At 36.8% G+C, this 14328-nt stretch overlaps 2 protein-coding genes across 13 annotated transcripts; one reads left to right on the top strand and one right to left on the bottom strand.

The window, feature by feature from the left end:
* Positions 1-2417: 2417 nt before the first annotated feature.
* Positions 2418-9669, top strand: LOC113321611 (transcription factor bHLH155-like). Of its 12 annotated transcripts, none has more exons than XM_026569503.1 (13): positions 2418-2616; positions 2707-2921; positions 2994-3093; positions 4109-4324; positions 5164-5233; positions 5319-5360; positions 5479-5538; positions 6034-7272; positions 7358-7459; positions 7619-7738; positions 7953-8078; positions 8211-8730; positions 8862-9669. In XM_026569503.1, exons 3-12 carry the CDS (start codon positions 2996-2998, stop codon positions 8295-8297), a joined length of 2160 nt encoding a protein of 719 aa, XP_026425288.1. In that variant the 5' UTR covers positions 2418-2616; positions 2707-2921; positions 2994-2995; the 3' UTR covers positions 8298-8730; positions 8862-9669. The 12 variants fall into 12 exon arrangements, with proteins under 12 accessions (XP_026425288.1, XP_026425294.1, XP_026425292.1 ...); XM_026569509.1 differs by having other exon boundaries at positions 2707-3093; positions 6034-6990; positions 7102-7272; XM_026569507.1 differs by having other exon boundaries at positions 2707-3093; positions 8211-8332; positions 8659-8730; positions 9061-9669.
* Positions 9670-10013: 344 nt separating this feature from the next.
* LOC113322873 (BTB/POZ and MATH domain-containing protein 3-like) lies at positions 10014-13151 on the bottom strand. The gene is made up of 4 exons (XM_026571054.1): positions 12600-13151; positions 11469-11817; positions 10932-11208; positions 10014-10586 (listed from the first exon to the last, which is right to left on the bottom strand). Exons 1-4 carry the CDS (start codon positions 13040-13042, stop codon positions 10375-10377), a joined length of 1281 nt encoding a protein of 426 aa, XP_026426839.1. The 5' UTR covers positions 13043-13151; the 3' UTR covers positions 10014-10374.
* Between the last annotated feature and the right edge of the window lie 1177 nt (positions 13152-14328).

Here is a 14328-nt window from a genome sequence, read left to right as displayed (position 1 = left end):
GATTAACAGTACTGCCATTTGTTTTAGAGCAAGGGCTATGGAATGAGTGTTAAAAATACTCATTCACTGCCAAAACCAATGAAAGACTGTCTCAATGAGCGTTTTTGTGACCATGAGAAGATAGATTAAGGGACTAAGCCGCTGATTTTACCTCCAAGCGGTTGAAAATATGCCTCCCCGTATTTTTCTTTTCCTTTTTTACTAATAAAACCTAATTATGGGGGGTCCCGCTTCCAAGAGTTTTAAATTAATAAAGGGTCGGGATCCTTTAACAAAAGGTTTTGACAAAACTTGCTAAGCCCAGGATCTAATTTATCTAACGATTAATCTTGTGGATGATGTGGCACTGAATTATGTGTTTGACTTATTTAGAGACAAGTCAAATTCTGTTACGTGAATATAGGAAAGATTATATGGAAATAAATTTGAGGGAAAAAATAAAACAACAATCTGTGATGATCTTTTTTGTTCGATCTCTTTCTAATGACTCCTAAAGAGGGATTACTATTGGATGGACGTGTGTGGTGATCGAGTAAGCATGTTGAATCTAAATCTAGAACCATTTTCATAACAGTAATCTTTTATCACAAGAGAAACTTGAAATAAAACTAGTGTTTTTTATTGGTAATTAGGGATTCAAAGGAAAATTAATTAAGCCAGTGTTATGAGTAATCGATCAGAGTTCTACTCCTTAAAGTCTTTGAATGTTTAGATGATCCAAGGCATACTATCTAAATGAACTCTTAATATATATATTTTTTCTTAAGCATCATGAACTCTGTCGGTCAAAAAAAAATCATGAACTCTAATTGGTCATAACAATTCATATATTGATCATTACAAAAGAACATTCTCAAGCTTTTATACTTAAAAATAGCGATCAGGGAGATCAACAAACATTGCATAAATATAGTATGTGAAGAAGGTGAATGTATTCCCTAATTTCTTTTTTGAAGAAAATATATATATTCCCTAATGCACAATTAAATAATTTAAAAATCTTTCACCATTATTTTTTCGTTATCTTTCCCATATTTAGTCTCAGATGTACTTTTGCTTTTTGAATTTGAACAAGCCAAACACAAACCAAACATAAATTATGTTCCATGTCATCTTAAAGGAAAGACGTTAGATATATAAGATCTTGCGGTTGATAAGTTTTGTTAAAAGATGTTGTCAAAATCTTTTGTTAACGGATCCCGACCCATTAATAAAACTCTAAAAATAGGCTTGAGAGGCAGATCTTCAGCTGCTCAAGGTGTTTTTTTTTCCAAGCAGCTGAAAATCAGTCGCTTAGTGCCCACGTCGCCCACTCATTCGATCCAATGAGTGTATGAATGATGATTGATGAATGAGTGGGTCTTTATATTCCATAGTAGCACGTAATTCGAGTAAATCCAATGAGAGTCATATTGAATGAGAACCCTCACTCCATATCCAATGCTCTTACAAGATATAAACTTAGACAATGATCTAAAAGATTCTTTAAGAAACCATACAAATCCACCAGATTCAGGTAAACTATATATCCTTATAAATCTTTATAAATCAGGATCCAATACACCCCTGTTAGACAATAATAAGAACTTAAATAATGACTTCAATAAAAACCTATTACAATCTTTGGCCTCCTGATTTTCTTCATTTGGCGAATCTTCCATTCAATGCGCTCGTGAACTGTTCCTCCTTTATTTTTGTAACTTCGGTTGTACACTTTCAAAACTGTAGTCTTTCTTTGCCTTTTAGCAGAACATTTTGATGGATTAACTTCTAAAACTTGCATTTCTCTTTTACTATTTTCAATCTTTTAAAACTACCATATATCTTAAAAACAACATCCCAAGTTTGGCATTACAAAAAAGTGTGATAGCTTTTTGAGATACAGTATTTCTTTTAAGAAATTGAAAACACTAGAAAAAAATTTAGTAAAGAAAATAGAAAGGTGAATTTTGGTATGAATTGAGTGTTTGAAAATGGGGTAATTGATAGTGGTAAAAAGGTATCTATTTTTTACTGTAGCAAAATAGCCCTGACGACTTTACCACGACTGCCTGCCGCCAATGGTCTAAATTAATCCGCACAGACTTCCCAAAACCGTCAGCCGCTTTACCTAGACCGCTCGCCACTTGATAAACAGCCAACCACTTTTACTATAGTGGAAATTCCACTTTACCTGTCCACCTGGATGAATAAAAACTTTCATTTGGTAAGATTTGAGAGAATCTTGAGATCACATTCTCAAGTTTATGTACTTGTTAATTATGTTGGCCGGTTTGCCTTGATCACGACCTTAATATTATGTTATATATACCAACACGGGACCACAAATCAAATCATAGTGACGGAATGGCGTGGGGTCGGCTGCAACAACTATATAAGCCGGGTAAACCCATTGTTTGAAACATCTCGTTTCCGTCATTTCTCCTGTTTTTTCATAGTGCTGCAAACGAAAGTTGCGAGTTTTACAAATTCTCCGATATTTCTCGTTTGAAATCTTTTGTTTAGCAGATTTTGTGGTACTTTGTGATAATCGATTGAGATTTTCTTATAATTTTTGTGAATGGAGGCGAACGAGTTCACGGATTTTGATCGTCTATCGTGTTGAATCCATCGAAGGTGAGAAATTCATGTCAAATCAATTGAAATTATGCTCATTTGATATTATATATAGGGAAGTGGTAACCTAGAATTTGGTGATATTTTCAGGAATTTCAAGCTTTCGAAATCTGCTGTTTGATTACAGTCAAATTGTAACCCTGCTGTTTGAAAATCTGTCAAGTTTTTTTGAATTTCTTTCGATATTTAAGAAGAGATGGATTGTTGGCTGATGGGATTTAAGGGAACTCCGATAGCAACACGAGCTGGTTTGCGAACAAAGCAGGCAGGACGAAGCTCGTATATACAGACGTAATTAGGGGATGGTAGAGTGTTGATTTGTTTGTATTGTTTTCTTGTGTAATTGTGTGAAGCTTTATTACCTAGCTCGAATACAGATATGGAGAGTACTACGGTAAGGCAACTATTGAGGAGTATTTGCCTTAATTTGCAGTGGGAATATGCAGTCTTTTGGCTGTTTAAACACCAGAACAGTATGTAAGTTTACCGACCCATTAGTTTCTTCTCATTGTCTCCGGTTTTTGGCATATGATGGTTCATTTAGTTTGTTTTTGATTTCTTGCTTTCCCTATTTTTTTTCATTTTAAAAAATGTTTAGTCCTCAAAGAAAAATGGCATCATTTATGCACTTGCTTTTCTATAACCTCAACTTGTAAAGGACTTTGATGGGTTGCTAGATTTGGCCATCTTCACGAGATTTTTTCTGGCATTTGCTAGGGTAATTTTAATAATTTTATGCAAATAAACAGATCAAATGCAATTGTGGTGAAGTAGACGATAAAGCATAACGAGTACAACATATTTTTTAAGAAAATAAAAAACAAAGATGCACAGCGTAGAAGTAAGAGCTCGGATAATTATGGAAAGTTCCTTCTAAATGAGTCATTTTCACTTAGTTTGAAGAAATAATGTATGGAGGAACACAGATATGTCGTGCATGACAGAGACAAACTAGGGAAAACTGTAAATTTGCAACTCATGTTCATATTAAGATCCTTGTGTTCACATCCTTCTACTTCCACTTTACTACTACCATTGTTACACAAATCCATGTGTGTACCTTGTGAAGATGGGTTGATTTCGAGTTTGAAGTCTGAATTGGATTGTCTGGGTGCTTGGCGTTATGAGTGTGGAAACAGTCAGGGTTGCAAAATAAATAAATTTACTTTTAGCAGTTAGCCACTTTGTCTTTATTGCTCATTCGTTTAGTTGTTTGAATTATGAGACAACCTTCATCGGAGAGTTATACTTATGTACAATTTTTAACATTGGATTTCAACGAAAAGAAGTTCTTGTACTTACTGGATTATAAAAAGGGGTTTTCAGTATGGTTACCACTTGTGGTAGTAAGCTGATTATTTTCTCATTAAGTAGCCAGATCATGAAGGTTTATTTCATCTCGTTTGGTCTTATTCTGTAGCGGATTTTATAATCTTCGCATAGATGGTTCCTACTTTTTAGCATCTCTGTATTAATGTTTGTGCCTTTTCAGGTTCTTAGCCTGGGAGGATGGGTATTGTGAGTATCCAAATACAAGAGCTTCAGCTAAGTCTAAGTCCAGAAATGTTGGCTTCGGCCAGGAAGCATGGATTGCTTCTTCTTCTTCTTCTTGCTGTGAAGTCAGTATAGATAGTAGAAGTGGTGAAGGATATACAGTTGGAGCAGCAGTAGCGAGTATGGCTTGTCTCATGTACTCGTTAGGCGAGGGGTATGTTTGCTTCTTCCACTCCAATAAGCTTCAGCCACATTTTATATCATATGCAGAGGGAAAGTGTTAGTTCCCATTCTTTTATTGTTTGCTCTTGATTAAGCGTCTCATTTGTGTACCATTGTTGATAAGATATCTTTGAACCACTTTATCAGATGTCCATGTCAACCATATTTTTTTGGTGGTTGGCATGTGTTACTTGCACAAATGAGGAAATTACAGGAAAATGTAGTAAATATACTACAGTGAAACCTTCAACGGATGAAAAGGTCAATTTGTTGATTGCTCTATGATGTATGGCGAGCTTATTTTATAATGCAAAAGATATTTCAACAGAGCACCGAGGTGGTGCTGACCCCATTACAAACCCAATAGGAGACCACCACAAACCAACACCAGCCTACACAGAAGCCAACAAGTGTATTCCAATTCGATCAATATCAACATAAACTAACACCAAACTACACAGTAGGCGCCATAAGGGACTTCCCGTTAAAATCATACACAAAATGATTCGAGGAGAAGTTGTCTAAAACATAGATTATCAAAGAAGCACCGTAGAAGCTCACCAGGTCTTAATTCCAACAGTAGTTCATTTGTTTTGCATGACATGACAACTCTTGTTTGCTTAGACATAAACCCTGATATTGTTGTACTCTTAAGTTCCTGGACTTTCTTACACTCAAGCTACTGATCTGAATCACGAAGTGCATGGTAGCATATCTTGAAAAATTCTGCTTGTTTGTTTGGCTGGACGGAAATGAAGTTATTTCTACAAGGTTGCATCAATTGCATTAATTGAAATTCAGGCTTATATATATCCGCATTCTAACATGTAGGATTGTTGGGAGAGTGGCATCTACAGAAAATCATTGCTGGGTTTTCTCAGATGAGTTCGACGAAACCGAGGTTAGTGGCGCTAATAAGATAAGAGGTGATCGTTATAATTTATACACTTTCTTCAAACATCAATGATCTTCTTTTCAATATGCAGTTTCCGGAAGAATGGCAACTCCAGTTCGCAGTAGGTTTAAAGGTAAGAGTTATTTGCCCTAAGATTACATATATATGCATATATGGGTTCATAATTTGGAGTTCCGATTCTTTTAAAAACATTATATTGATCTTATAGATACTGCCTACTGATGTTGCAGACAATTTTGCTTGTACCTGTAGCTCCACTTGGGGTTGTGCAGCTTGGCTCACTAGAAAAGGTGTGAGTTATATCTCCCTGTACACTTATAGCAGTTTCATATTTGAGATCAGAGTGGTGGTTGCATGGCCATGTTTCTATCAGCAGGCACAGCAGATAACATACGTATCTGTGTGATTAAATATTTACTTGAAAAGCATACTACAGACTGCATACAATTATAACTTATCAAATATATGAACTTACTTAATGTTGCAAATTACTGCTACACATAAGTAAATCATTGCATATAAATGATTACATTTAGTATGATTTGAACTAATAAGCTTTATCGTTTTTTCTGATTGGGTTACACTGTATTAAACTTTCTTCCCAATTAGTAATAATCCTCATAATATTTTACGGTTAATATACACTGCAGTTTTTCATGTGTTTCAGTGGCTTTTTTTTCTGTCAGTAATTAATTTCCAAGAGTCCTTTTCTTCAGGGTTCAACTTCTGTCTTGCTATTCAGTTTGTCTTAAGCTTACCTTTCATTTTTTGTTTTACAACACCAGGTCAGAAAAGATATGAAGGTAGTAACAGATATCAAAAATATGTTCACCACCCTTCATCTCGTTACAGAGACGTGTATGCCTTCAATATTGAGTAAGGATCTCCAAGGTCAATCAACATTCTCACTGAGGTCTGACGTGAAGAAAATTGAACCCTCAGATTTTACCACTGACTTTATAGATCCAATCCCGTCTTCAGTAATGGTGAAAAGAGATCACACAATTAATTATGTTCAAATATCAGAGGACAGTTTGTCAATCGTAAATTCTGACATTAGATCACAGCTCACTGAACAAGATAGCTTTCTCACCAACACAAACGATGCTGGTATGAGCGGCACTGAGGCTGGTGATTTATCCCCGGATCCCTCTACAGAATCATTTTCACAGAGCCAGTCTTCATATGTCAGCCATTTGCAGTTGAGTGATATATCAAGCTTCCTTCTTCAAGAGGAAGTATCAGTATCTTCTCCAAGTAATCTCACCAGTCTTGGATTTGATTTTGACACTGACATGTTTATAAATCTGTGGTCTTCCAATGAATTGATAGATCCACCCTTTAGTGAGGAAATATATAATGATTATGAAAGTGAATGTGGCCTTTTAACCTTTCCCACTGATTATGAGCTAACTAGTGCCTTTGGTCCACCTATTGAAGAATGGTGCAATGAATATGCGACCAAGGGCAGTATTGTTAGTGAAGGTGTATGTAGTGTCTCCAGTTTGATCTGCCATCCAAATTATATTGGGGGTTTGGAATCGCCCATCAGGAAATTTGATGAATTCTCCAACGAGCTAATCACCGAAGAAGATCTTTTGGATGCAGTAGTTGCCAGTGCAGTGACATTCTCAAGTGGTGCTGCATCTGGTAGACTTAACAGTGTTAGATCCTCAACTGCTTCATGTGGACTGTTGAGTCCTTCTCGCCAAACCCAGAGTCAACCTCAACCTAATCACTTGGTAGGTGATTCAGGTCAGTGGGGTTATGGAATGACTGCATTTGCTGACGAACAAAAAGTTCCTGAAAGTTGTGTATCTGAATACTCATTGAAGAGTGTAGTTACCGTACAGGTCGATGAAATGCAGAAGAAAAGAATACAGTCCAAGAGGGGGAGCAAACAATCTGCTATTGGGAAAAGGAAGTCCAAGGTTGCGGATATTCAAAAGCAAAGGCCAAGGGACAGACAGATGATCCAAGATCGTGTGAGAGAGCTGCGAGAACTTGTTCCAAATGGTGCAAAGGTAAACTATGCAAATTTTCTCGTGTCTTTTCTGATTTTTTGGATAAATTTGTACTGATTCTTGATTTATATTCGCATTTATACAGTGCAGTATTGATTCTTTGTTAGATCGAACCGCAAAGCACATGCTTTACTTAAGAAATGCTACCAGCCAAGCTAAGAAGGTGAAGCAACATGTGAAGCGCAAGGTGCTTTTGGACTTTCGCTACTCAATTAGGAAATTAATAAAATTATACTTACAGTTGCAAGTTTCTTTAATAGATCAATGTAACAAAACTGCAAGAAACATGAGATTTTAAAGTCTCCCATGCATTAATACAGTTTCTTGACTAACACACTTTATACAGGTTATAGGCAGGAAGGACTCGAGATCATCTGAAACACCAAGTCACCATAATGGCAGAGACTGGAGTGTCTGCCCTGTCATTATTGAAGACCTTGATCACCCACGGCAGATGCTCATAGAGGTATCTTTCTACTAACTTAGGAACATGTTTTTTACAAAATATAAACAATAAAAAAATCCTGATTTCCTGAAACTGTGATGATTCTGGTACCAGGCATGATGCCATACAATCCTTTAGCACTTTGCGGGATTCTGACTTATATTATGGTATATCCAGAAACTTATGCGAGTCAACTTTTCAAGAACATGCAAATTCACAATGCCTTCTTCTACAGGTGCTATGTGAAGATCATAAGCTTTTCCTGGAAATTGCCCAGGTGCTCCGGGATTTGGGCCTCACCATCTTAAAAGGGGTAACGGAGGCACGCTCCAACAAGATATTGGCCCACTTTGTTGTTGAGGTAGGTCGTAGGTCTAACTGATTATTTTTTTAATTTTTTTTTCTTCTGTTTATCTATTTTTCTTCACTCTTATTTATATAAGCCATTCGATCATCTTAAAGAGTAAAGAGTAACATTATGACGTTCCTGCAGGTTTCAACTGGCTTCAATAGGATGGATATATTCTGGCCCTTGATGAACTTATTGAAGCTGTGCAATCCGGTTCCTACCATTTTCTGAGACTCTGTATTAGTCCTGGAGTTCAGGAGATTATGGTATTGGAGTTTTCATTATTAGGGAATCTTTTTAGTAGAAGAACCTAGATGTAGACCTTGGGTTATATTTTTGATCATATCAAGTAAAACTTCATTATAGATTGCAATGAATTTATATGTGAATCATATGATGCGTATAGAACTGTAATACATACTGGTACAATGGATTTATGTTGTTCTATGGGTATATATCTTGGAAGCTAGTTTTATTTTCATCAAAAGGGTGGTGAAGAAGTTCGGTGAGGTTGAGACTTGATGACAAACTTTTCGCTGAAATCATATCTACAGATGTCTGGATAGTATTCAACTTTTTGCTCTCCTTCCAGGCAACTGCCAGGTCCTGCATCTCCTGCAAGTTGGAATTTCTGCATGCAAGATAGTTGGAGGTTTTGATGAAGGTACACAAACTGAACTTACTTGTCTTTCTTATTGGTTCTATCTCGCGTCTAGTTAAATTTTCTCAGGCATGAGTAGCTTATCAAATAGAAGAGCTGCACATTTTAAGTGGATATGGCATTATTGGTTGCAGTAATTCTGATAAGTGCTGTTTTCCGTCACACCATTACAAAGTTGATTGTTCTGGATTTTCATGGTCAGAACCTCGTAGACTCATGGTTGCCATCATCGATTACCACCTTTTCCTTTATTGATAAAGGTAATCTGTATGATTGAGCTGTGTTGCTATTTTTGGCTGTAAGCTTGATTATTTCCATTTTACTGTGTTGCAGAGCAATCAAGTTACCACCACAGCTGGATTTTCCTTGGCTGTTATAACAAGGTTCAGAAGTATCCTTCAGCCTTTTAGTATCACTCAAGACTTCATACTGGACGAGAACTGCCAAATCTTTGGAGAACTTATGTATGGACGCACTGAATAGCAAGTACTTTTTCTTGTGAATTGTAATACTTAATAGGGAAATCTTGGAAAACAATAACTAGCATTGTTCTTAAGTGTTCAAGATATGATTTTTCAATGGAAATAGGAGAAGAGTTATTAAAGTGTCCCCGACAGGACAGGTGGTTTCTTTGGAGAGTCTGAACTCAAGTAAGATGTTACTACAACAATAATAGCTGTTTGTAAATCATCTTATCAGCGTGACAACTGACATCCGCAGAGAACCCTAGCTTCAGAAGTGGCTGCCTAAAGAGTTTCCCTTTTAACTCCATTTCTAGTTACCTTGTTGCTCTCTCCGTAGAGTGCTCATTGGTCTTATGCACTCCTCTTTTCTGCTAAATTTTTTTTTGTTGTTCTGGAGGTTTAGCTGTATTCCCCTCCTTTGGCGCCTTTTTTTTCGTCGGGCTGCTTAAAAATAAAAAACAAAACCTTTTGATAGTAATCTATAATAAGTCCTCGACAGTTGATCCATCTTTACCAGCAATTCATGTTCTAAGCTCCACAACGGCAACAAAATCCTACATGAAAAGACATTATGGAACACCTACTGGACTTTGCTTAACTAGTCGCCTATCAATTACCTCTTCTGCAGCTAATCTTACAGAGCGATGTTTTGCTACTGTTTCACCAGAACTTGGTAGACAGACAATTTCAAATATTTGGCTTAATTCAGCCAATTGAATTCTCAGTGTTTTCTCCCTCGGAGCCTTCTTCTGTGCTACCTTTATGCTGCAAAGTTTTGATAAGGGCGAGTTCATGATTTTTGATCATGTAGATGATTTCAGAGAAGAAAAAAAAGACATCACCATTTTACAATTTCTAATTTCTAAGTTTACAAAAAGCTAAACTTTTAATCAATTAATTTTGATTTCAAGAATCTACTAACAAACACAAACCAGCTTGATTTCTGACAAATTGGGAACAGCTAGGCACCAATGGGCTACACGGTACTGTGTACCGCATTGGACAGTAAGAGACCCGTGGATATGTATTTACAAAAAAGTACACCCCAAACCTCCAAGTTGACCTCTGAGAGAGACTAAAAATAACAGTTACTGCAGTCGCCTTCTCGTGCGCCTAGCAATAGCGTCAATTGGGACCTCATCAAACCTCCAAGTTGACCTCTGAGAGAGACTAAAAGTAACAGTTACTGCAGTCGCCTTCTCGTACGCCTAGCAATAGCATCAACTGGGACCTCATCTGGGACAATGTTGGGGCTGATGTTGCTGCTGTTTGGATGCCGTTTCTTGCTGGGTTGGCGCGACTCATCATCAACAACTGCAATTGTCTCCAACAACTCTGACAGTAATGAGGGACAACTCTCCTCCAGATAAGCAAACCCTTCAGTCTGCATCACCGCTGCACATGAGACACCAAATACGTGAGGCCAGGACAGTTTCAACCAAACACCTAAAGAAAACATGCTACTCATCATGTAAAACATTAAACAGAATTCTCCTGAGAGTGCCTCTTAAACAAACCAAAACTGCATTATCTAATCTAACTGGATAACATCTATCTATCATGAGCCCACAACTAAATCCAAAACATAAAGAAAGGAATTATTGGAGTGGCATGATTTCACAGTCAGTATCACCTTCTAATAACCAGGTAATGCAAGGCAGTGTACAGATACATATCAAACACGTTTTTAGTATTTCAACCTAAATGGACAATCCTTTCTGGTTCCCAAACAACACTCACCTCCTAAATTTCCTGGCTTAGCTGCATATTTGAGACAAACAGTTTTCAGCTGTGAGCAACTGTGTTGTTCAGCTAGGGCCAATGTAGTTGCAACCGTGTCAGTTGTAACTGCTTCACATAATTTTGCCTCACACAAGAATTTCAACCGATCTAGACCAAATCGATCTGATGCAGCTAATAGATGCTGCACCATTACAGTTGAAGAGCAAGAAGAGTCGAAGCCAGATACTTCATTTGCATCAGGAAGCTCATCTGAGTACATAAACAGCAGCATAGCCTGCAACACAACATGTAAAATTAGATATCCATGAGTAAATAAAAAGAAGCAAGTAAATTAAGAACAAGTAACCAATCACACAAACATGAAACAAGGTCATTATTATAAGCATGAGAAACAGAGGAAACACAGTATCCAGCAATTGAGTTTTTTGTACATTTTATCACACTGACTGAATCTCATATTCTCATATAAAAACAGTGTTTTAAAGATGCGAGAAACATCATCAGTTTCAAGCAATGAGAGGTCAAACGTGTTACCTTAAAAACTGAGGGCTCAACATCCTCCGTGACTACCTTATCCATATTTGGGTCTCCAACCAATCCAAAGAATTGGGCTCTAAAAACAGGAGATCGAGCAGCAAGCACCAGCTTATGCGCTTTAAATGTTTCATCACCGACCTCAAATGTAACATCAGTAGCAGTACCCGATCTCAGCAAAGTCTTCAGGCTCTGACCCATATCTGATGGAGGAACAGTAACACTACAACGTTTCGGCCCTTCAGTACGACTTCCGACAACACCCACGGTGCAATGCATTGCGAGACAGTCATCCTTGAGAAAATCAGAGCATTCCAGAGTTGACCTTTTGAAGAACCGCTTATATCCCCTGTAATTAATCCATCCAGAAACATCAATTACACACATTTTTCAACCAACCGATACATGGTGAAAGTAGATAACAGAAACCAGCATAACATGCGACTAAGTGAGTACCAGCCAAAACACAAATACATTCCACAAGTATAGTCGTGGCCGGGTTTCCACACTCAAAGTAACAACATTCTGCATTAAATGATCATGAACTAATATTCAACTCCGAAATAAAATTCACCTAGAAAATATTGGGTCTAAGAAAAGGTGTGAGAAATAATCACTTGTCAGCTACTCGGACACAACTCAGGATAAGTAACCAATACAAGAAGACAATCATAACCACTAACATAACTCAATAAAAAGTATCAGAAATTAATAGAACTGAGGATGACCATACCTTGAATTTCATAATAATTCAAAAGCCAAATTCAATAATAGCTTAGACCATCAAGTTCTATGTAGCATGATTCTTCACTGACGCATATTCTATAGGAGAACACCTACAAGTCTTTGCTAAACTATCTCTATAGAACATCCAAGCCAAACTACTTCCACCAAAACTGGTAGACTAAGAATTTCAATACTTCGTCTTTATTTACCATTCCTTTTCAAGAAACCCTAATTCAAGAAACATAAGCCCTAATTCAAGAAACCATAACAAAGGATAATTCAATTCACTATCTTTTACATATTCAAAATTCAGGAACTCCCAATTACAAATGATAATTCAAAACCCTAACAAGCTACCTACAAAGAATCACAACTGAAATGCTTTAAACTGAACAGAAAACTTACCACATGCTTCCTCGATATTTCAACGTATAAGGACCGCTTTCAAGTGCACGATCAAAATGGCTATGAACTTTATGTTTCCCTTTACCACTTTGATCCAATAACGTCAGTTCAAACAATGCCCTAACATCAGTACCCTCACTAGCTAACGCAATAAACACCGAGACATAAACCGAACTATCTTCAGGATTCTTCCCATCTGGGTAGAAGTAGATTGCCCAATCATAACCACCAACTGTAAATGTATCGCTTTGTATGTATTTACCAGTACCCATTCCTTTAGCCAAAGAATACCCTTTTATCGTATACTCGTGCGAACCATTCACAGTTTCATTAACCGATCTCGACGATGATGACGGCGTTTCTTGATTAGGACTTAAAGATCTTGGTTTCGTTTCTGCTCTATCCGTATCTAAATTCGCCATGAGGATATTTGGACAAGCCATTATCCCAGAATCTGATCAAGAAGTTCAAGAAATTGATGCCCTAATTTTTGAATTTGAGATACCCTAGATACTTGAACTTCGGGGAGTCGAGAGGAGAGAGAGAGAGGAGAAATAGAAATGTGATTGGGGATACGTATTTTGTGTTGTACTTAATAAAAACTATACCGTGCCGCCGGGCTTTATTAGTCTTTAGTTTAAGTCATATTATGACCCTGTCTGTTTAAATTAAACAAGATCAATCACGTTTTGTTCAATCAATTAATTAACGAGGGGACGATTAAAAAAAAAATTTAATTAATTAATGGGGGAGGATCTTTTCACACTCTTAACTTCATATTTTGGGAGACATTTTTTCTTCGAAAACTTGAACAGTAGCGTATTTGAAAATAATATTTTGAGAATAATCTACGTACCCACAAAAAAAGGAGCACATTACCAATTTTGATTTTAGCGATTGAAAATTCGTTGATTTTCGACCGTTTATATTCTAAATTGTATAGTAAAACCTCTCTATATTAATATTTTTGGGCATTCACAAAATTATTAATATACAGCGGTTGTTGATGTAGAGAGATATTCAGTATATGTTTAACGTATATATAGTTGCATTAGGTGATGTACATACATTTTTATTGTTCCATACACAAATACATGTATGTATCTAGTAACTTGTAATGCTATTAATGGAATTTTGGTGTTTTCTACAACTATAAAAAAGTATTAGGTTTAGTAGAAGATAATCTAGTTTTTTTCCACAGAAAAAGAAGTTATAGAAATGACAAAATTTGCATAACTAACGTTTATATTTCTTGGAACGTGATGGATGTGTTGTAAGGTGGGCGGTGTAGTGATCATTTCAAATACTGTAGTGAGCATTTCAGATACTGTGTCTCTTCTAAATCCCCTAAACCCCCCTCTTTTTCTCTGCGGCGGCTAGTTCTACTAGCCGTTGGAGCTGTCTGGTTGTGTCCAACGGTCATTTTTGGCCGGATTTTCTTACCGGCGTTCATGTCAAAGCTCTAAATTTCTCTCCTCTCTTATCCTGTTTGTTCTCTTAATTCTCTGTGAATGTCATTTTAGTTTACATCATGTTTTCAAAAATGACTAATCAACATAAAATCTCTCTTATTCCAGCTATTTCATTCCTCACCAGAATCGACCACCTGATCTGCAATCTAATAGTCTCAATCAAGAATACAATCAATAATTTTTCAAACCGAGAACAAATCACAGAATACACTAGTCTGGAAGCTGGAACCTGGAACCCTTCCTTCCATGAAGAACAA

The sequence above is a fragment of the Papaver somniferum genome, chromosome 11, assembly GCF_003573695.1.
Source record: "Papaver somniferum cultivar HN1 chromosome 11, ASM357369v1, whole genome shotgun sequence".
In the NCBI taxonomy this organism is placed as follows: Eukaryota; Viridiplantae; Streptophyta; class Magnoliopsida; order Ranunculales; family Papaveraceae; genus Papaver; species Papaver somniferum.
This window is presented reverse-complemented; position numbering and strand designations above follow the sequence as displayed.